The sequence below is a fragment of the Neophocaena asiaeorientalis genome, unplaced genomic scaffold (genome assembly GCF_003031525.2).
Source record: "Neophocaena asiaeorientalis asiaeorientalis breed wild unplaced genomic scaffold, Neophocaena_asiaeorientalis_V1.1 scaffold30, whole genome shotgun sequence".
NCBI classification, from domain to species: domain Eukaryota; kingdom Metazoa; phylum Chordata; class Mammalia; order Artiodactyla; family Phocoenidae; genus Neophocaena; species Neophocaena asiaeorientalis.
This window is the reverse complement of record NW_020174923.1, coordinates 14,715,655-14,738,537: the sequence shown is the minus strand read 5'-3', so window position 1 is coordinate 14,738,537 and position 22,883 is coordinate 14,715,655. Positions and strand designations below refer to the sequence as shown.

The following is a 22,883-nucleotide window of genomic DNA, read 5'->3' as shown; positions in this document are numbered from 1 at the left end:
CATCATATCTGTTTGGAAAACACGCTCGCTGCAAATAGAGAAAGCCCACACGCAGCAATGAAGACCAAACACAGCCAAAAATAAATAAATAAATTTATAAAAAATAATAAAAAAAATTTTTTTAAAGTAATTGTAACCTTACTAAGGCTTTAAGGGTTACACTTATTAGTACTAGGTTTTTCAAAACAACATAAATATCTCTTTAAATTTTTATAGAAACTAAAATTGTATTGGATATACACCGCTTACAAGAGGGAATTTTCCTCTCAACTAGTTCATGTGTGTGGATGAATATTAATTTTTTATTAGAGTAAAACAGAAGCACAGAGAAAACTTGTTCACATAAGTAGATAGTACTATAAGGGGTTTGTTATATATAACAGTGTCACTCAATTCTTTGAATTCTTTCTGAGCTGTGTTAACAGTCACATTTATCATTAAAAACTATATTTAATGATATCTAACAATTCAATCCTCCTTTAGTTTTGTTGAAAGCAAATTATTGGAAACCATTTAAATTATAAAGAGATGTTACCTAGGTTCGGACCCTTCTCCATTTCAAACTCAAGACACAGATATAGTATTTAGGGCTAGATTAGCATTTGCCTTGGGACCCTCGGTGGGGAAAAGATGGAGTGGGAACTAATAAAAAGTGAGAGCCACACTGGTCGGGCTGCTGCCTGCTGAACACCAACCCTAGAATTCAGAGCATTTCTACAGTGGCCAGGATAGCGCAGGAAAGCCTGACTGAAGCTGGCCTGGCCCTGAGTACATCGGCGTGTCCAACGGTGTGTTCGCCTTGGGGCGCTGGGAGAACAACATTCCGGCGTAACGGGGGCGTTGGCACGACGGGGAATTACGGTGGTTCCCCTTTGGCGCAGGCCAGGCAGCCAGGCCGCGGAGCTCTGTGCCGCGGAATGCAGCAGGCCCTACGGTAAGGCAGACTTTTCTTTTTCACTCGACAGAGTGGAGAAGCCGTTGGAAATAGCAGCTGCTGGGGGGAAGTCAGAGCAGGTCACACAAGAGCTTTCACGCTCAGACTTGACCTAGAACTTGAAGGCCTATAAGCCGGCGCGCTAGATTCTATGCACCCACGCCCCCATTCCCCCGCACTGCCCTCTTATCTCTCTGACTGACATCTTTGTCAGCCAATGACCTTTGGGGCTGTGAAAGCACCTCCCCCCCCGGAGTTGGGCGGGGCAAGTAATTGGAATGACAAAACACACCAATAGCAAGGAGGTTTCAGAAGCCCCGGGTACAATAGCCAATGAGGAGAAGGCATCGTTCGAAAGGACGTGTCAGGCAGCCAACGGTCGGCGCCGCTGCGAGGGTCGCGTAGCTTCCGTTCCGGGTGGGCGGGGCGGTGTCTCAAACGGAAGGTGGCTGTCGTCCGAGCCGAAACAGGTTTGAAACTGGGAGTTGGGCTCGGCCCTCGTTGTCTGTCGCTGCGGGCCCTCTTCCGGGCTAGGCCGTCCTTGCCCGCCCCCGCCCCGCCTCCCTTCGGACCCCTGGGTTCCAGGCCAGGCTCCCTTCCCGATTGGCGCCCCCGACCTCCGCAGCCCGCTGCCGTCCCGGTCCGCACTGCGGCCCCGCCGCCGCCACCATGTCCCTGCACGGCAAACGGAAGGAGATCTACAAGTATGAAGCGCCCTGGACCGTCTACGCCATGAACTGGAGCGTGCGGCCCGACAAGCGCTTTCGCCTGGCGCTGGGCAGCTTCGTGGAGGAGTACAACAACAAGGTGGGCCGGGCAGGGGCTCGGAACCCGGCTGGCGGGGAGCGGGCCCCGGGGGCGCCCTTTCCGGGCCGGAGCCCAGACCCCAGGACCCTCCCGCGGACTTGCCCTAGCGCCACGGAGCGGTTCCTCTGTGTCTGGCCCTGTGCAGACAGTTTCGCTCTCATTATCGCATTTAATCCTTGCAGCGTTCCTGGGTAGTCAGGAGTGTAGTTACTCTCATTTTACTGATGGGAAAACTGAGGCACCGTGTTGTGACTTGCCCGAGTCACACAGCTATTTCGTGACGGAAACAGGTCTCAAACCCAGGTTTACACCCCAAAGCTATGCCATTTATCACTCCTATCCCCTCCGCTCCTGCCGCATTGCTTCAGTTAGGGGGCGGAAGAAGGATGAGGGAATGGTGGCTGTGAAGAAAATGCTGGCGCCTCGGTGGTCACTCCTGGCCACGCTAGATCTCTATTAGGACTGTTTACTACGCAGGCTTCCCAGCCCCCTACACCCACCCCCAGGTACTCTTCCTGGATTCCCCCAGCCCTTTGCCGGGATTGCCATTGCTATTGCTGCCTCATATTCGTCCTCTTCAAAGAGACCCTCTTTTTGGAAATCTTGGCCAATGGCTGTAATCCCGCCATTGTTTTCCGAACAGAGAAGGATGATACTTGCCGTATTTTTTTCTTGGCATCTTTCGTGCTAATACAGATATGTAATCTTGAGTAGTAAGTCTTCCTGGACATCCACAATTTGAGAATCCTTCATAGAAGCACGGGTAGTAGGAGGAAGCTTTAAGCTGGCAGTGCAGCATACATTTATTTTTGAAAGTTGTTGAATAAGTTAGTGGGAAGAGTTTTCTTTCCTTTATTCCTTAATCTCTTCCATTTATTGTATTAGAGTAAACGTGATTGATAGTGATCAGAGCAACGGAGAGCCGTGCCTAGCGGTGTTGAAAGCCTGTACACCTGCTTAACACCATGAACACCGTGACTTAAGAATAAAGTGTTGGATGGTGACAGGCATGGGGCAGGGAAGAAAGCCAGGTGCTCTTGGGTTGGGTCCTGTCTGGTCCACTGACCAGCTGTGGGGCACTGCACAGGTCAGTTTTATTATTTCTGACCCACAGTTTGTTGTAGGAAAGTTCTTTTTTACACATAAAGGTCCTGTAAAAAACATTTGAACATTGTAATTTTGTTGACAGTTTTTCAGGAACACATCTGTTTCTCTAGAGTCAGGTCTTAACTATTTTGGAATCCCCTTTGAGAAAGTGATGAAAACGATGGACTTTCATTACCCAGACATCACACATACACAATTTACAAACAAATCTTGGGGAGTATGCACGGATCTTGGAGTCCACCCATTGCCCACAGAAAGCAGAGAGTCCTGACAAGACATAGCTTTATTTTCTTTTCTCTGGTGCCTCTTTCTTCTTTATGGCCCATAGTGGACGGCAGAGCTGGGAATGGAATTCAAGGCCCTGATGTGTAAACTGAACTAGTAAAATTGAGAACATTAGAACTGTTGTTTAAGGATACATGTTTAAAAGGGGAAGAAAAGCAAAATATATCTTTCAAAGGGCTTGAATCTTTTCACACAGATAGATTTTTTTTCCTTGCAAGTTCTTCCAGGGTCGATTTGGGTAAGCAGTAGTCCCATTTCTAAGAGAGGAGAAACTGAGCCACAGTTAAGCTGCTGGGGGAATCAGTGGAGTAATTGGTGTCAAACCTCCGTTGCAGGGACTCTACCCCAAAGTTTGTCCTTTCATTTAGTAACCATGTGGAGCCCCTTCTTTGTGCCACAGGCACACAGGCCGCGTGGTCTGATGATCCCAGGGGTAATAGGTTAAGCGGTTACCTCTGTCTCAGTTCACTTGCATGATGTAGGCAGTGCAGTGTCTTGCCTACTGTTTTTGTGCCCTCACCTATCTAGGTCAGAGTTCTTAACGTGTGTGTGTGTGTGTGTGTGTCTGTCATGGACACCTTTGGCAGTTTGAAGCCAGTAGATCTCTGTTCATAATTCTGTTTTCAAATGCATAAAATACATAGGATTACAAAGGAAACCAATCATATTGAGCTATAGTTATTTTTTGTTTGTTTGTTTGTTTTTCGTTTTTTTTTGGTTTTTGTTTTTTGCGGTATGCGGGCCTCTCACTGTTGGGCCTCTCCCGTTGCGGAGCAACAGGCTCCGGACGCGCAGGCTCAGCGGCCATGGCTCAGGAGCGCAGCCGCTCCGAGGCATGCGGGATCCTCCCGGACCGGGGCACGAACCCGCATCCCCAGATTATAGGAAGCCCTGAGGTATAGTTATTAAAAACGTTTTTTAAAAAGTGATAATCTGGGGGCTTCCCTGGTGGCGCAGTGGTTGCGAGTCCGCCTGCCGATGCAGGGGACACGCTGAGCCTGCGCGTCCGGAGCCTGTTGCTCCGCAACGGGAGAGGCCACAACAGTGAGAGGCCCGCGTACCGCAAAAAACAAAAAAAAGTGATAATCTGTACTTTTAAGTTAACTCATTAAATTACATCATCCATTATAATCATTAATCTTGAAGTAGGGATGAGGGTAAACAGCATTTCAAGATGTTCACTGTGATGTGATATGAAAAAAATCAGTGATTTTTATTGGTAACAAATCACAGATCTTGATGCCATGGTGAGTAGCTGCCTCCATTTGTAATGGAAAGAAATGATAAATTTTAGCTAGAGGTTTGTGAAAATGTAAATGTGATTTTCCACCTCAAGTTCATGGACCTCAAGGTAAGAAACCCTGCTGTAGAGGATCTGTGCCTAGGGGCTGGCAGGCAGTAAATCTCACTTTAACACAGTGATTATGAGGCTCAGTTTCGGAGAAACCTGGACATGGAGGTGCCAGACTTCATATTTTAGAGGAATTTCAAAATTATTGGTTGAAATTCTCAGACCTTTGGTTCCTGTTTGCTGTCAGTAGTAATTGCCAGTAGAGGACAAAATAAATTGACACAGCAAATTAACATTGATGAAAAAGCCTAGAAACGGTCATCTTTTTTTACTGTGAGACATCAAGAAAACGTGATTATAATTTAAGAAAACTTTTGTATTCATGTCATCACATTTTCCTGTAGTAAAATTATTTGTAGTTCGGTAGAATTAAATCTCTTAGCATTTCAAGAACAACTTGACTTCCAGGTGTTCCATCATCTGAATAAATTTGGGAATTGTTGTGGAGTAAACTAGGTTCTATCAACTACACCTGGAATAAAGAGTCCTACTATTGGTAATTGTGTTTGATGTTTTTTTGTGGTCTCTGCTTGGGGATAGAGCAACACTGGTGTTGGAGAATGGTTTTCTAAATTTTAGCTTGTGTATAAGAATCCTTTGAGGGACTTATACATTCTCAGGCTTCACTAGTTAACAGACACCCAGGTGATTCAGACACAGGTGGTCCAGGTGGTGCTCTAAGACCATTACCCTGGAGTTACCTTGGCATCTCCTGACCAGAGACAGGAATCCTTCTTTTTGCATCTGCATGTGCCTAAATATTGATTCTATCCCATGAAAAAAGCTCAATTACCAAATAGCCTCTTTGAGGTAGTCTGGGTTGAGATCTCAGCCCTGCCACTTACCAGTTTTGTATGGCCTTAAGCAAGTTAAACTCTGTGCCTCAGTTTCCTCATCTGTAAAATGAGAGTAATAAGAAAGATTAAATGAGTTAATATATGTAATGGCACATAGTAAGCAATTTAGAAATGTTAGCTATTATTACTTAAACATCATCACTACTCTATCTGTAATTGAAATATAAGCAAGGAGCATTATATGGGTGTTAGGTAAATTTGACTTTTGTATTTTCCAGAGAAAAATCAGGACCTTAGGTCAGAAAGGTACCTCAAAAGGTCATTATGTTCATTCCTTTGCCTTTTAAAGACCCAGGGGAAAAAATTCTCTTGGTTTCTTTCAACGAAACCCATTTTATGGTGTAGAAGCTTCTTGTTGTCAGACTCCAAGTACTGTAATATGCTAGTTTAAGCCCATTTTCTCTTGTTCTACCTGGATTAGACACAGTAACTCTGATATAAGAACTCTGGGGCTTCCCTGGTGGCACAGTGGTTGAGAATCTGCCTGCTAATGCAGGGGACATGGGTTCGAGCCCTGGTCTGGGAAGATCCCACATGCCGAGGAGCAACTAGGCCCGTGAGCCACAACTGCTGAGCCTGCGCTCTAGAGCCCGTGAGCCACAACTACTGAGCCTGCGGGTCTGGAGCCTGTGCTCCGAAAACAAGAGAGGCCACAATAGTGAGAGACCCGTGCATCGCGATGAAGAGTGGCCCCCGCTTGCCACAACTAGAGAAAGCCCTCGCACAGAAGCGAAGACCCAGTACAGCCCAAAATAAATTAAAAAAAAAAAAGAACTCTGGTATTTCTCCTGAGTTTTGACAATATCTGTCATCTTTAGACAAGTGGTATTTCCCTTGTTTTATGGGGAAAGATGGGTAGCAGTTCCTGGGCTTCTATTCCACTTAGTTGCATGTTTCAGGGTTGGTTTTGAATAGAATTGACAGCGTGATTGGGATTTATTTTGCCCTAATATTTAACTAGCTGACCATTTGTGCTTTAAGATTTGGCATCTAGAAAACATTTTTTGAGGTTCTGAGGAGAGAAATCATAGGTATACCTGATGCTTTTTGAAGAATACTGGTAGTGAATCTGAGTAAGACTACCTTGTACTTGAAATGCACATGGGATGAATGCTTGCTTTGTCAGCCTGTGTTGATTCCTATGAGATCTTTAATGTAGAATTACTTTATCTATTTGGCACATAATGGTTTTTTTTGTTTTTTGTTTTTTTTTTCCTGCGGTATGCGGGCCTCTCACTGCTGTGGCCTCTCCTGCCGCGGAGCACAGGCTCCGGACGCACAAGCCCAGCGGCCATGGCCCACGGTCCCAGCCGCCCCGCGGCACACAGGATCCTCCCGGACCGGGGCACGAACCCATGTCCCCTGCATCGGCAGGCAGACCCCCAAACACTGCGTATTTGGCACATAATGGTTTTGACCCTGGCATATAAGTTTTCATTTCTCAGTATTTCCGGCAGCCTTTCAGGATTCTCATTCATTTGTTCATTAATTCAACAAATATTTATTTGTTGTGTTTTAGGCACAGCGATGATACTTGGTAACCTTCTGTATCCTTTCTTAGCAGATTTGAGATTGGTAGCAGTAAGGAGAAAGTGTTTTAATACACATAAGTATTTTTGATAGATATTTAAAATTTTGCAGTGCTCCATCAGTCCTTGCCAAGAGTGTCAGCAGGGGAATTTAAAGTATAAAACTCTTCTGGTTTTATTCCTCCTTTCTTTTTTCTAGACAGTGAGGGGACTAATTCTTCCATGAGACCACTGAATAAAACTTCTGCTATATTGTTTTTTGCCCTAACATGGTTCACAAAGACTTACTGCAGATGCTGTGATTTGAACAAGGAGTTGAATCTGTGTTCTGTAGGTAGTCTGGCCTGCCTGGGGCTGTGATGCCAGAGCTGATTGATTAGCCTCAGAGCCAGGAGCTGAAGGGGTGCTGTGCCAGAGTTCATCTCAGAGTTTGACAAGGCAGGACCTCTCTGCAGATGTTGATCAACAATAATCAGTCAGGAACAGGCTTGAAAGGAGGACAAATGGAAAAGACCAAGAAAAGCTGGTTTATTCTGTCAGAATTTTGCCTTAGCTGATTTTGGTTATATTAACAATTGTGGGGAAATGTTCTACTGTCAAGAGTGGTATTACTGGTTTAGATAACTTGGGGTTTTTTTTGTTTTTTTTTTTCGGTATGCGGGCCTCTCACTGTTGTGGCCTCTCCCGTCGTGGAGCACAGGCTCTGGACGTGCAGGCTCAGTGGCCATGGCTCATGGGCCTAGCCGTTACGCAGCATGTGGGATCTTCCCGGACCGGGGCACGAACGCGTGTCCCCTGCATCGGCAGGCGGACTCGCAACCACACTGCGCCACCAGGGAAGCCCCGGGTTTTTTTTTAAATTATTATTAATTACATATATGTGCACACATATTCATATGCATTCACCTTCATGTTCTGGTACTAGCACTGCATGTAGTTAAAGAGGGATACACAGTTTCCTCCCTCAAGGAGCATAGTAACAAGATAAACACAGCAGCTTTTAAATTTTAAAAAATACAAGGTATGAGTAATGTGAATAGTAATTTATGTTGTTGTTCATGAAAGTAATTGAAAGTGAAGGTGTGGTCATGCCTCCAAGGAATAAATATTTTATGTTTTATATCTGCTCCTTAGGAGATATCTGACATAGTAATATCCACAGTTTAAAAATAAGTAAAAATGATCTTGTTTCACAGTCTTTTCTTTTTAGGGGGCATTTGTTTCATATGTTGGGGTAAAGCATTGTGAAACAATAGTTGCAGAAAGGCAGTGGAGGTGGGAGATAGAAGAAGTTTAACAGGAGGACAGGGAAGACTATGGAGGAAAGAAAAGGCAGAGGGGTAACCTAAATGTTGACAAGATGATTAAAGACATACTTTTTCCTTACGCTCCCACAATAAGTGAGGAAGGACGGCAGTATAATGAAGATCAAATGGGTATAGGAAGATGCTGAGAAAGGATGTCTGTGGCTGCAGATTCAAACTCAGAAGGGCACAGTTCTCCAGGATAGGATTTTGATGGGCAAAATCAACAATCCTTTGTTTGGGACAGTGAGAAGAGGGTGCACAGCCGGCAGCAGGAGCTTCTCTAGACCGCACTTGACACCTTGGATGAGAGGGAAGCTAAGCTGTATAAGGAGACACGGAGACATGCCATCGTCTCTAGAAGCATTAGATGAGGCAGGTTGGAAGAGATTGAATTGTGAGCAGCTTGACAGCTCCTCATCTCTGTTGGCTGAGAAGATGCAAAAGCCACATATATTTATGCTAACTTGGAACATGGCCCTGACCTCTCTCCCATAGGAACTTCCTTCAGATCATCTAGAAAGAACTTTCCTCATTCAGGAACCAGCATAGTAGCAATAGAGAGATACTATAAGAAAGGAGGGGAAAAAATGGGAAACAAATGGAAGGTAAAGTATCTACACTAGAAAATTGTTTTCACCTTAGTTGAAAATTAATGGCCAGTCCTGCCACCATGAATTCAAACAACTTAAGAAAATAAAGAACTCCAGGTGGAGATACAGGAGATCAGGTAAAATAGGCATGGTGACAAGAGAAAATGGGACCACCAGCAGGTGCAGCCCAGGAAAAAAGTGGAAGAGAAAACAAAAATTATCACAGACCTAAAAGCCACATTAGAAAGAGAATTAAAATGAATACAAACTGCTGAAAACAGTGAAAGATAGGGAAGACAGATTGAGAAAATGAAGTGGAAGTGAACAATTAGAAAGTCTGTAATAGATGCAGAAAATAAAGAATGTCTAACTTAGGTATAATTGGTGTCTCTGAAAAAGACCAAAGAAATGAAACACAAAAACTCAAATATGTCGTTAAAGAAGACTATAGAATAAAGGTTTGAAGTAATGAGTTCAAACTATATCTCAGGAGAAATGGACACAAAACAATTGGCACTGAAAACTTTCCTAGGAAAGTGTCTACATTTTCCTAGGGTGAAGAAAGAATCTTTGGACATCCAGGCAAAATGATCACATCCTCTTGGAGAGGGGAAGGAAAAGTCAGGCTAGCCACAGTTGATGATAGAAGGCATGGAGCAGTGTCTGCAAATCTGCAGCTGTTACAGATTGTGCTCCTGTGAATACCTGAAAATATACTTGAGTATATAAGATTTATATGGGGAATAGAATGCACTTTTAAAAAAGATAATTTATAAAAATTGACCATGTATTAAGAAGAAAATTTTTCTTAAGGGAAATCAGCTGATTGATAAAAATAATACATATCAAAACTTATGGGAAGATGAGGAAGCTGAGGCCCAGATGTGCTAAGTAACTCCCCAAAGTGGCATAGAAGGTAAATGCGAGGCCAGAACTGGAATACTATTTGTCTCCAGAGTCTTAAAAATAAATGTATACTGATGTCCAAAAAAAAAAAGGGAAAAAATGTTTTGAAAACAGAGAGGGGAACACTTGCCTACCAGATCAGAGTAAACATACTGGAATTGGTATAGTTACAGCCAATACCACATATAGTTGGTGCAATCACACACAACGTTCCAAAGCAGAACTAAGTATATATAGAAATGTAGTTATTGATAAGATAGAACTTTAACTCACTGGGGAAAAAAAATTGTATGGCAGAAAAATTTAGAGCCCCCTAATTCACGTCATATATGAAAATCAATTCCAGATCAAGTAAAGAACAGTCCCACAAACATAGTAAAAGAAAATTGACTATGAAATTTGTACTGGGGCAGTGGAGGGTGCGCAGAGAAGGTGATCTTTAAGCCAATCATTAAATCCAGAGTCAACTAAGGAAAAGATTGACAGGCTATAGTGCAGTTGACCCTTGAACAGTACGGGTTTAAACTGCACAGGTCCACTTATAAGTGGATGTTTTTCAATTAAGTACTACACAGGGTCCATGGTTGGTTGAATCCAAAGATGCAGAGGATTCAGATACTAAATTATACGTGCATTAACCCCCCACCTTGTGCAAGGGTCAACTGTACATACAAATAAAACATTTCTATGTGAAAAGATATCCTGTGGACAAAGTCAAAAGACAGATGATAGGACAACGGAAAGTATTTTCAAAACATGACAGCCAGTAGGAGCTAATTTACTTAGTGTGATAGAAAAATGAACAAAGAGTATAAATAGCCAGTTTGTAGAAGAGAAAATGCAAGTGATCAATAAACAGGAAAAGATACTCAACCTCAGGTAGTTAAGGGAAATGAGAATTGACCCTGTGATGTTACTTTTCCCTTTCAAATTTATAAAGATTAAGTTATTGCTTCTAGTGTTGCTGATAGTATGGGGAAGTGATAACCTTTGTGATCCTGGGCAAGATACTTAACATCTCTTTTACTCCATCTCTTAGGAAAGTGGGAAGAATAAGAGTACCTACCTCATGGAGATGTTGAGAGGATTAAATGAGGTATTGCATGTAAAGCAGTAAGTGTAATGCTTATACTTGGTCCATTATAAGCACTCATATTAAAAATTATTATTCAGAAGTAAAAATAATAAATATGCTCACCTTCAGTAGTAAAATGCCATTTTTCATCTCTCAGATTAACAAAAATGTTAAAAGATTATTTTCAGTGTTTTCAAAGGTATGGGGAAATTGGCACCCTCATATACTGTTAATGAAAGTGTAAATGGAAGCAACCTTTTCAAAGGCTGCTGGACAGAATCTGTGACTTTTTTTTTTTAGCTTAAAACAACACACATTTATTATCTCATAGTTCCTGTGGTATTAACATCTAAAATGTGATGCAGCAGTTACACTTTTAGCAATCTGACCAATAAAAGCCTTTACACATATATGTACAGAGCATTGTTTACAATAGCAAAACAATGGGCTATAACCACAGTAACTATGAATAGTTAAATTATGGTGTGCTTACCACAGTCTGCTGTGGAAGAATGAGGTAGAGCTATTTGTACGGACGTGAAATCTTCCAAGATGTTGTTAAGAGCAAGTTACAGAATACATTTTATGGTCCAAACCTATCTGGGGTTTTTTTTGTTGTTTTGTTTGGAAAAACCATTTGGAAAGTAGTTCATATCAAACTGGTTTGAGAGTCACTAAGTAGAATTGAGGGTGAAGATAATGGGAGACTTTACCACTTCATTCTGTATTATATGAATATTCAAGAGAACTTACATTCTCTTTCATTAAATTTTTAACATCTGCGTATATGAACAACAGTTGAATAACAGTGAAAGCAAAGTGTTATTCCTTTCAGTACTTGGTTGGCAATTTGGAGCAGAAGAGCTAAAGCGAGTTAGGCCAAGGATGAAACACGAGTCTGTGCAAACACATGAAGTCTTTGGGAAGATCAGGAAAGACCCCAGCCATTTCCTGGCTTCTTCCCTTGGTTAGGTACTGTTGTGCAGAGGTTGTCAAACCTTGCTGAATCAGATCACCAGGGAGGGTCTTAAGAATATAGGCTCCTGGGCCCCACTTGACACTTGTTGAATCAGAATCTTGGGCTAACAGTGGGGAGCCCAGGAATGTGTAAAGCACTCTAGGTAAATCTGGTTGCCAGATTTGAAAACCATTGCTGTTGGCAGTACAAGCAGGAGTAAGACACAGGCCCTGTTTTTTTTTTTTTATTTTTTTAATGTTTATTTATTTATTTGGCTGTGTCGGGTACCGGTTGTGGCACACGGGCTCCTCTAGTTGTGGTATGTAGGCTCCAGAACGTGCAGGCTCAGTGGTCACGGCACACGGGCTCAGTTGCCCCGCGGCATGTGGGATCTTAGATTCCTGACCAGGGATCGAACCTGCGTGCCCCGCATTGGAAGGCGGACTCTTAACCACTGGACCACCAGGGAACCCTACAGGCCCTGTTTTTAAGGCATTTACTAAGAGAAATAGCATAAGACAGTCATGCAGGTGCTTTCATGAGGCAGTGTGGGATTAGTCACCAAATGGATGGAATAGATAAGTACTGAGAGACCACTGTGCTGGGAAGACTGCAGGTGGTTTATGAAGGAGGTGAGGTGTAAGAATATTAAAAGCTCATACACTGAGGAAGGCATCATACTGAACAGTTTACAAACAAAAGGTGTTACATACAACTCTGTGAGGTGTAGGTACTGTGAATATCCTCACTTTACAGATTGGAAACAGGTTTAGCAAAGTTAAGTAACATGTCCAAGGTCCTACACTAGCAAGTGGTAAGTAAGGAGGCCTGGAAGGCTGATGCCACCGTTCTTTATTAATACTGGGCAGGATTTGGATCGACGGAAGGAGGTGTGAGGATTTTATAAGTGAGGGCAGTGTAAGGAGAGGGATGGGAAGCACTGACTAGATAAATGAAGTGGAAGATAAGGTAGGCTAGCGAAAGCTTTGAATGCCTGCTTAAGTGGGTCCTAAGTGGCACGTGCTCATGGGAGCTGACATTTTGAGGTTTGCAGAGAAGCCTCCAATGGCTGGAAAGCAACTTTTAGCAGTAGCAGCATTTTCCCCTTCTAGTTTAGCCTTACCTGCATGGCTAGAAAGAGGGATTTTGTGCTTGCTGCCACATCCCCAGCACTTAGGGCTTGGCACCTAATAGCCACTCGGTAAATATTTGAATAAAGAGATGAATGCAATATCTGGCTCAGAATCTATATGAGAGGCTTACGCTTTATTCTGCCCAGTGAGCCACAAAATTTACCTTCTCATCTGTTTTCTCCTCCTTCCCCCACCAAGCCTGATGCCAATTTTCCCTGTTCCATCTAGAATCTTCCTTTATGTTTTGTTTTCTGCAAAGGTCAGAATGTCAACTTTTTAATTCCATAAGAACTGTTCATTCTGTCAAAATCCTTCTTGTGGCCATCTCGGGTTATCCCTTGCCATTCTCACTACCGGTCACCACAGGCCCTTAACCTTTCCCACCTGTTCCCCTGTGGGTCTCCAGGCTGAGCTCCCCGCCTCCAGCCTCTTCCTGGATCCAGTCAGTCCTGCCCAGCATTACCAGGCCCCGTACTCATACCTCCAGGGTCTCACAGTCCTACCACTGCCTCTCAGACGCCTTCACGGGGGAAAACCCACCTCTGTTTTCAGTTTGCTGTCAGGGCTCTCGAGCCTGCCCTAGGCACGTTTCATCAGCCTCCTCTGCGGGGCTCTCTCAGATGATTCCTCTTGCTGCCCGCCAAGGGGGCCATCTAGTTAGTAACTCTGCCCCGCTTGCTGGGGATGCCTTCCCATTTTTTTTTTTGCGGTACGCGGGCCTCTCACTGCCGTGGCCTCTCCTGTTGCCGAGCACAGGCTCCGGACGCGCAGGCTCAGCGGCCATGGCTCACAGGCCCAGCCGCTCTGCAGCATGTGGGATCTTCCCGGACCGGGGCACGAACCCGTGTCCCCTGCATTGGTAGGCGAACTCTCAACCACTGTGCCACCAGGGAAGCCCCCACATAATTCAATATTATTCAGTGATACTGTACACCTAAAGTGAGTGAATTTTATTGTATGCAATTGTACCTAAATAAAATTGTTTAAACAAAAAATAGATAGGAAGATACTAGTATCTGAGACTGGAGTCAGCAAGACAGGAGTGGAAGGAATTCTTTCTGCTATATGGTTAGTGCCTATCCTCTCGTTCATCCTCCCTACCATTCCATCTTCCAGCTGGTGGAAGTTCATAAGCAAATGTATAGCAGGTGGCATTTCCTACTGAGCCAGATTGAGTTGGACAGCAAAGGGTGGAAGTCAATATTGGTCCAAAACTGACTCAAAGAAAAGGTGGCCAGACCAGCTGGGACTTTCTCATCGACAGTACCCACTTTTTTGCCAGTTACAGTGGTTTGGGTTCCCAAATGCTTGTTTGGCACACCCTTCTGTGTCAGCACATTACCAGCCAGTGGGGGCGAGGTTGGGGGGCTAGAGGAGGAGGTGGTTTGTGGATGATTGCCTTTTTTATTAAAATAAATTTTATTTATTTTTATTTTTGGCTGTGTTGGGTCTTCGTTGATGCGCGTGGGCTTTCTCTGGTTGAGGGGAGCAGGCTTCTCATTTCGGTGGCTTCTGTTGTTGCGGAGCGTGGGCTCTAGGTGCGTGGGCTTCAGTAGTTGTGGCTCGCAGGCTCTAGAGCGCAGGCTCAGTAGTTGTGGCGCACAGACTTAGTAGTTCCGCAGCATGTGGGATCTTCCTGGACCAGGGCTCGAACCCGTGTCCCCTGCATTGGCAGGTGGATTCCCAACCACTGCACCACCAAGGAAGACCCTACGATTGCCTTTTTAGGTGAGACGTTCCTTTGTTGGATGTCACTAAATGTCCACAGCACTTTTAGTTGTGGGGTCACTAAAACCACGGCTGCACGTTGTCAAGTGCCTCGGCTTGTGGGGGAAGGTAACCAGCTGGGCAGTTAACACAGCTCTAGGGTGTTGGATCAAGAGGGCAGGAGTTGGAGTCAGAAAACCTGTATTCAGATTTTGTCTCTGCCTCTGACTAGCTCTGCAGTCTTCAGTGTAACTCAACCCCTCCAAGACTGGGTTTCCTCGTCTGAGCAGCAGGCCCGTTGGACTAGATGCCCTCTCTCTCTTAGTTCTTGCCTCTGCAGTGAAGGGTAGTACAGCATCAGGACGGCTGTCACTGACAGGGGTCTGGTGTATTTGGTGCTGCTGCCGAGAAGCAGATGTTTACGTGGCTGGATTCTGCTGTGTTACAGGTCCAGCTTGTTGGTTTAGACGAAGAGAGTTCGGAGTTTATTTGCCGGAACACCTTCGACCATCCGTACCCCACCACAAAGCTCATGTGGATCCCTGACACAAAAGGCGTCTATCCAGACCTGCTGGCGACGAGTGGTGACTATCTCCGCGTGTGGAGGGTAAGCAGGTGCTTGACGGGCCTCCGCAGAGTCAGCTGCTCGCAGCAGCGTGGACTCACGGAGAACAGGCCGGGGCTGGAGGCCAGATCACTGCAGCCGGGAGAACAGGTGGGAGCGGATCTGGACTGAGCTTGTTTGGCTCAGCAGATTTCCTAGTGAGTCCAGCCAAGATTCCTTCAAGTCCTGCTGCCGGCTGCAGTCAGCCTGGAAGCATAAGGCTCAGTGACCGTGATGTAAGCACGAGGGCCTTCTGCAGGGGTGGGGACACCGGCGGCCTCTTATTCTATTTACAGCCAGGATATTTTTGAGTAAATTAAACAAAATCCAGGCCGCTGCTTCTAGTGCAGCATGGGAGTGGATCCTGGAGCTTCCCCTCGCCTCTGCTGAGCCGTCACCATGGCCTCTCCTGTAGCTGGAGGTGTGGCGTCCAGCCAGGCAGGGTACAGATGCCCCGGTTTGGACAGAGTGAGAAGACTTCTCGTCTAGAAGAATTTGGGGGTGAAAATTTGGGAAACAAAGCTGGGCAGAGGAGAAAGCTTGGAAAGAAGTAGCATTCAAGTAGTTCCTCTGGTTTTTATTACTCTATGATAAAAATGTCCCCCACGTCTTAAATTTACTAAAATATGGACTAAAAGAGGCTTTAAAGATTTTTTGTGAAGATAAGACTGGCTGAGTTTTTAAAGATTATTGTTCCTTCAGGTTGGTGAAACAGAGACCAGGCTGGAATGTTTGCTAAACAATAACAAGAACTCGGATTTCTGTGCTCCTCTGACCTCCTTTGACTGGAATGAGGTGGATCCTTATCTTTTAGGTAAGGGAGTGAGGGAGGGTGTATTCCAGTGTGAAGAAGCAAAGATACATTTTCTCAGATATAACACTGGGCCAGTTTTTTTTGTTTTGTTTTGTTTTGTTTGTTTCTTTCGCATTATGCGGGTCTCTCACTGTTGTGGCCTCTCCCGTCGCGGAGCACAGGCTCTGGACGCGCAGGCCCAGCAGCCATGGCTCACGGGCCCAGCCGCTCCGCGGCATGTGGGATCCTCCCGGACCGGGGCACGAACCCGCGTCCCCTGCCTCAGCAGGCGGACTCTCAACCACCGCGCCACCAGGGAGGCCCACTGGGCCAGTTTTTAACCAGGGCCCTGAGGTCCGTGCAACATCCAAAAATGGGGCCGAGTGGGGAAGAGGCTAAATATGGAATGTGGTTATTAATTCCTCCCGTGGAGTTGAGCTTCCCACGTGTGCATGTCTTGTCTCTCCAGGCAGAGTCCAAGGCCCTGGGGTGAGGATGGAGTACGTGACTCTTTTTTTTTTTTTCTTTTTGCGGTACGCGGGCCTCTCACCACTGTGACCTCTCCCGTTGCGGAGCACAGGCTCCGGACGCACAGGTCCAGCGGCCGTGGCTCACGGGCCCAGCCGCTCCGCGGCATATGAGATCTTCCCGGACCGGGGCACGAACTTACGTCCCCTGCATCGGCAGGCGGACTCTCAACCACTGCGCCACCAGGGAAGCCCACATGACTCTTTTGGGCTCTCCATCCCTGTACTCAAGAAGTGTTTGCAGTGCGTTGTCTCCTGGGCTGAATAGATGAATAGGGACAAGGAGAGAAGCTGGTGTGGGAACTTCACCCCCGTCAGCTGCTGACTTGCACTGGTTGTTTCCAGGTACCTCCAGCATTGACACGACGTGTACCATATGGGGGCTGGAGACCGGGCAGGTGTTGGGGCGAGTGAATCTTGTGTCCGGCCATGTGAAGACCCAGCTGATTGCCCATGACAAAGAGGTACTGATGCTGGTGCACAGCTGCTTTCTATGCCTTCAGTGTGAAGGCAGGCTGTTCTCTCCCTGTTTTGCAAATGACATGGAAAATCATAATGCTGACGTCGTCTTGTCTAAATTGAAAATAGTAATGTGTCAGAACAGTGGAAAACAGCACTGTTGTAAATGAGTGTATTTTTTTTTTGGCTGGTGTAAACATTCTGTAGTCTGTTGTTTTTCTTTTTGTGCCAGAGATTACTGGGTTTTAATAATGAGATCTCTTATAGACAAACTTGGACTGGATGTTATTAAAAAATAATCTTAGAGTAACACTTATCTTGAAATATATTTACTTTTTTGGGAGCAGGGAGGCAAGAAGAGGGAATATTTCCTGGCAGACAAAACGAAATCATTAATTTTTCTCTAAACTTATTTTATGAAATTCTAGTATGTTCACTTAATGCTTATACTTTAATACTATTTGGAATTAAATATGGTTTATTTTGATGGTGATGTTTCTCCTGTGTTTATTGGAAGAGCCAAAGGAAGCTATCTATAATTGTGTTAACAAAGCGTTCTTCTGAGTGATTTTGTAAAATGGTCATAAATCTTTAACTGCCAGAGCCGCTGCATGCTGGTCCTCTACCAGAAAAATTACAGGACGTTTCCTGTGGGTAGTGTTTTCTTTTCTATCGTACCCTGCACAGTTGAAGATTATTAGTATCTGTACCAATAAAAAGGATGCCTTGACATGAGGTGAGAAACTTGAGGTTGTCCACAGAATGGAAAGTTGGTGACCAGATTATCATTCTTAGTGAGAGGTTGTTCTTTGGCTTTCTGTGCTCCCAACGGTAAGATCTGTTACAAATCTGCTGGACTCGGCTGCCGTAAGCCAAGAGGCGAAGGAAGAGTTTGTCCTGCCAAGAAGATCGGTATAAGGAGGTTCTGGGAGCCCTCTTGGCATCAGGTGGAGCAGGTTGCTGCATTTTGGTTCTGTGACAGCTTAGCCTGCTGTTCTCTGTCAGGGTCCAACCCAGAAACCTAGAGCTACTTTAAATATTTAAACTGAGGGGATTTAATGAGGGGATTGCTTACACAGATGATAGTAAAGCTGAGAAGCCACACCGGAGCTGCAGTGAGGTAGTGCAGTGTAGACAATGGGAGCAGCGATCTCAACAGCAAACGGGCCCTGGACCAGCACCCCGGCCTCGAAGAAATGAATCTAAGGGTGGTTGTTCTGAGAGGAACATGACGCCTCCTGGCACCTTAGATTTTTCTCAGCCCACCTCTCTCTGTTGAAGTAAAGACTTGCCAGGAGGTTCTCGTTGCTACTGGCGGATTGGTGCAGAGGAGGGTAGCGTATATCTGGGAGTTATTTCCCTCCCTTGGCTTATGATGAAATGCACTGGTGGAGCACAGAAGAAGAAGCAGTCAGAGCTGAGTTTTACACACTCGGCCATATTGCCTGTGAGAACCTTACTGCTTAGTGGTGCTGCCATGGTGTCCCTGTCCCTGCGAGTTACTGGGAGCCAACCCTGGGTGCACATATGTATAAACACATCCCAGCCCTAAGGTAGCTGGTCGGTGTTGGACAGAGCCTTGATCTGTCAGGCCTCCTTGTGATGACCAGCCCAGTTCCCCATTGAACCACTCCTAATTCCTACTACAGAAAGAGAAGTGTAATTTCTTCATAGTCAGCCAGAGGAAAAGGAAGTTATGAGGTTGAATAGAAACAGATGCTTGTTTGCCAGTGTCCCTTAGCAGGTGGAACCTCCAGAAGGCTGGAGTCGTGGTCCTGAGTGAGGGATTATTGTCCTTGGCCCCAGAAGATGGGTTTTGTTTGGCATTTTGTTTTCCTTTTTCAGATTCTCTCTCTCTGCTTGTCTGGCTCTCTGTTGCTCTCTGCCTCTGTTTTCTCATAGACATTAGCAGAGTGCAATGTTTGTAGCAAGTAATAAGTGCAGAAAACAATGATTCAAAACCTAAATTGATTCACTTATGAATACAAACCAACTAGGAGAAGAGATAGCGTGTCCTAGGACAAGAGAGCGGTATTAAGCCTCTCCATAAGTATAGGAACACCTGAGCCTCCCAAGATTCAAAACTGCTGTTACTTCTTTCTCACAAATGAGTCTCAGGTCCAGGTTTCTCAGCAGAACCGTGGCTGCTTCCACCCAGCAAATCGATGATCTTGGCCTTAATGTGCTCATGGATTTGCCTCTGATCACACACAAATGAAAGCCACGAAGGCCCAGGAAATAAATGTCTCCATCTTGTAACAGGGTGGCAGGAGACAGCCACTGGCTCTCGCTTCACTGAGCCTGTCCAAGCCTACAGAATACTTGCTCAGAGCTACTTGTGCTCTGCCGGTCAGCAGGGTATGTGCTCTTTGTTTTATCACGGGAGGTGGAGGAAGAATCCTTGGAAAGCAGGAAGTGAGAAGAAGCCAGCCAGTTTCCAGAACAGAATGACCTTCACTCTTTGGAAAGTCACTGATGTTAGCACTCTCAGGTCCCAGTCCTCACAGGCGCTGTTTGGCTTTGTTTACCTCCTTCTGGGTCATGAGCAAGGGTTTAGATGAACTAGGGATAGCAGATTTCCCTGTTACAGGAAAGGGTGGTAACAGCTGAATCCGACTGACGCTTCTTATTCACCAACAGGTCTATGATATTGCATTTAGCCGGGCCGGAGGCGGCAGGGACATGTTTGCCTCTGTGGGTGCTGATGGCTCGGTGCGGATGTTTGACCTCCGTCATCTAGAACACAGCACCATCATTTACGAAGACCCACAGCATCACCCACTGCTTCGCCTCTGCTGGAACAAGCAGGACCCCAACTACCTGGCCACCATGGCCATGGACGGAATGGAGGTGAGAGCCCCACTTGAGGCTAACATAGGCCCTGCCACTCAGCTCCGGCTCTGCGTACTTACTGTATCTAGAAGAGTGGTTCTCAGCTGGTCGCCATTGTCTCCTCAGAGGATTTTTGGAAATATCTGGAGACCTTCGGGGGTGGGAGGGGGAGGGGCGGTGCTACTGGTGTCTTGGGGGTGGAGGCCAGGGATGCTGCTGCACGCCCTGTGGTGCACAGGGCCATTCCTCACAGCACAGAGTTATCCGACCCGAAATGTCAGCAGTGCTGAAACGGAGAAAACCTGATCTAGAGCAAGGACTGTGTGTTAAGAACTTTTACTACTTGGAGAGTTGGAGTCGGAGCCAAGAAAAGCAGTATCTAAAGAGTAAACCAAATCTCATGTGCTTATGGTGTCGAGTAAAGAAACAGGCAGTTTTCTCCTCTGTAGTCTGGACAGATTCTGCCAGCCTTAGTGAACAGATGTGGAAGTGGCAACTCTGTAGCCTGTTACTTGATAAAAGCAGTAGACCGTGGGTGGAGATGATGCAGTGATGAACTTTATTTTGATGAAACCAGTACCTTGGGCTGCTTACCTTTCAACTTTTGCTGCGGGGGTTGGGGGAGAGGGCTTCCATGCTGCCCAGCTGAGCACACACAGAGTCCTTAGCACATGCACCTAATAGGACCTGGTGGCTTGTTCAAATTCATGTGACTTGCTCTGCCTTCTCCCCTGCAGCCTAAAGGCCCTGAGCTCCTTATGACACAGACTAGAAACTAGCTGTGCCGAGACCCTCTGTCTCTAAGAGTCTTTAAATCTACAAATGAACAAGTTAAACAAATTTTTTTTCTCTCTCTTGTGTAGTGTCTTGTTTTTTTCTGTCACACCCTGAAGTTTCTGGGCCTCTTCCTTGTTATTTCTGCAGGTAGTGATTCTGGACGTTCGAGTTCCCTGCACGCCTGTCGCCAGGTTAAACAACCACCGAGCATGTGTCAATGGCATTGCTTGGGCCCCACATTCATCCTGCCACATCTGTACTGCAGGTAATTACTGGCAGGGGGCGATGGGGAGCGGTAAGGAGATCTTCCTCTTGTCTCCTTAGAATTGTAATCCTTACTGTATTCCAAGGATAGTTTGAGAGGTTTACACAGAGTAACTCCATTGAGAGCCTCCCTATGCTTGTGAAATTGAAGCAGTCCGGATTTCCAGATGGTTTTGTACCCTCAGTGATGTCAGAGCATCTGTATACTACTTACATCATGTACCCGTTATAGGCTTGTGCCAACTACCGTGCGCCTCTGAAATCTAGGTCGGCACAGAGGACTCATCCAGGAGCATGAAGGAGGGCGCAGTCTCTCCTGGATGTAACTGACTCTTTGGGCCTGTCGCCTGGGAGATGCCAAAAGCACATGCCCCCTGCACTGAGTTCTGGGTGCATGGAAGGGCCTGCACAGCCTGCCCGCGTCAGTGGTGTGTGACGTGTAGTTCCCGTCTCTCCATTTGCCAGACCCAAAAGAGTACCCCTTAAAAATACGCTGGCCGTCAGTGTGCTTGTATTCTAGAAACAATGCCCGCTATTAAAAATTCAACAATACAGAGATGTAAAAAAAAAGGAAGGTGAACGTCATCTTCTCTCCTTCCTTTCCCATTTCTACTTCAGCCCCACTTTGTATAGGTGGCACCACTCACGACGGTCGGTATGTCTCCTTCCAGACCCTTTTAGGTGGATCCATGTGTACACATCCCTCCCATACAAATACCTGTCCCTTTATTTTACAGACAGGATTCCACTCTAGCCCCATAATGTTGTGCTCCTTATCTTTTTCAGAGCCTTGCGTTTCCTCCTAACATACTTTTACCCTCCTCACAAATCAGTAGCATCCTCATTTCCTTGTTCATTATGGAGCCAGAGGAGCGATGTAGTTTGGTGGGTTTCTGCCATTTTAGCATGAATTCGAAAGGCATGAAGCTCTTCCTGTTTGGGGCCCTCTGCTCACGCCTGTCTGTCTCCTTGTGGAGCAGTTGAGGCCCAACGCCGTCCTGCGTGCCTCATGTTGTGGCCTGACTTCTTCACTCTTGCCCGCTTTTTCCCAGGAGTGTGGCTAGGGAAGGGCAGGAGGAGCAAAAAGAAAGAAAGGAGAACAGTATCAGCCCACCCAGCAGAAGCCCACCTTCGGCTCCCAGTGGCTGCCTTTGCAGACCTGCTGCTGCCCTGGGTGCCGCACCCACCCTGTGTCCTTCCGGTGGCAGGAGCTGGTGCTGAAGAGCGTGCTCAGTTGAGCGTTGAGGAAAAGGCACTTACTGCTTTAGAGGTGCCGAGTGTTTAAAACGACTCGCCAGATCTCTTGATGCGGATAGTCCTGGGAAGGGCATCTCTCACCCATGCCCAGGTTATGCGGCCTCTGAGGGTTTGATTTATTCAGGAGAGAGACGGGCTTTCACGTCGGGATGGGTGATGGGACTAGGGGACACTGTGGTGTGGAAGGTCATTGCCCTTTTTTTCCTCTCTTAAATTAAGAACGTATTATTTTGATCGTAAAAGTAACATGACCACCACGTTACACATCACTTAGGAACTAGAGAAAAGTAAACATAACTCATAACCTTGCGGTCCTAATGGTACCACTGGTCTCATTTTGATATGTTTCTTTCCAGTCACTTTTCATGTCCTTATCTGTCTTTTTAAGGTGCTTTCCTTCTTTCTGGTATTTCCCAGGGCCCTTGGGCACATGTCCCCACAACACTTTATCTCATTATCTGTATAACACCTCATTGATGTATAAATGTCCATAAGATGGAGGGAAAAGAATCCCATTAAATAATTGAATCGTCAGAGAGGGATCTTTAATCACTCAAGTACTTTAAGTGGCTGAAAATGACATGTTTGGGGATTGTTTTTATCCCATCGCTTCTTCCTTTCCTGATGCCTGCCCCAGATGAGATGAGATGCCCATCCAAGTCCCTTCCGCCATCCCAGCTCTGCTGTGGTGAATGCGTCAGAGGCAGCGGCCTTGCTTTGCGTCCGGGCTCTGCCACTCACTGCTGCATAGCTCTGTGGTTTGGGGCATGTGCCTTAACATTTCCTCATTTATAAAATGGGGGCTTGCAGTAAAACCTCCCTCA

General features: G+C 45.8%; 1 protein-coding gene across 3 annotated transcripts in view; it reads left to right on the top strand.

The window, feature by feature from the left end:
- The first annotated feature begins 1,370 nt into the window (after nucleotides 1-1,370).
- DCAF7 (DDB1 and CUL4 associated factor 7) overlaps nucleotides 1,371-22,883 on the top strand; it is a 26,528-nt gene continuing 5,015 nt past the window's right edge. The window contains exons 1-7 of one of the 3 annotated variants that reach the window (XM_024760660.1): nucleotides 1,392-1,741; nucleotides 10,713-10,769; nucleotides 14,995-15,153; nucleotides 15,853-15,964; nucleotides 16,816-16,934; nucleotides 19,570-19,779; nucleotides 20,686-20,803. In XM_024760660.1, the coding sequence (XP_024616428.1) occupies nucleotides 1,604-1,741; nucleotides 10,713-10,769; nucleotides 14,995-15,153; nucleotides 15,853-15,964; nucleotides 16,816-16,934; nucleotides 19,570-19,779; nucleotides 20,686-20,803 (913 nt within the window). In that variant the 5' untranslated portion in view covers nucleotides 1,392-1,603. Of the gene's footprint in view, nucleotides 1,742-10,712; nucleotides 10,770-14,994; nucleotides 15,154-15,852; nucleotides 15,965-16,815; nucleotides 16,935-19,569; nucleotides 19,780-20,685; nucleotides 20,804-22,883 lie in introns of all 3 variants that reach the window. The other 2 variants (XR_003005377.1, XM_024760661.1) reach the window with 2 other exon arrangements.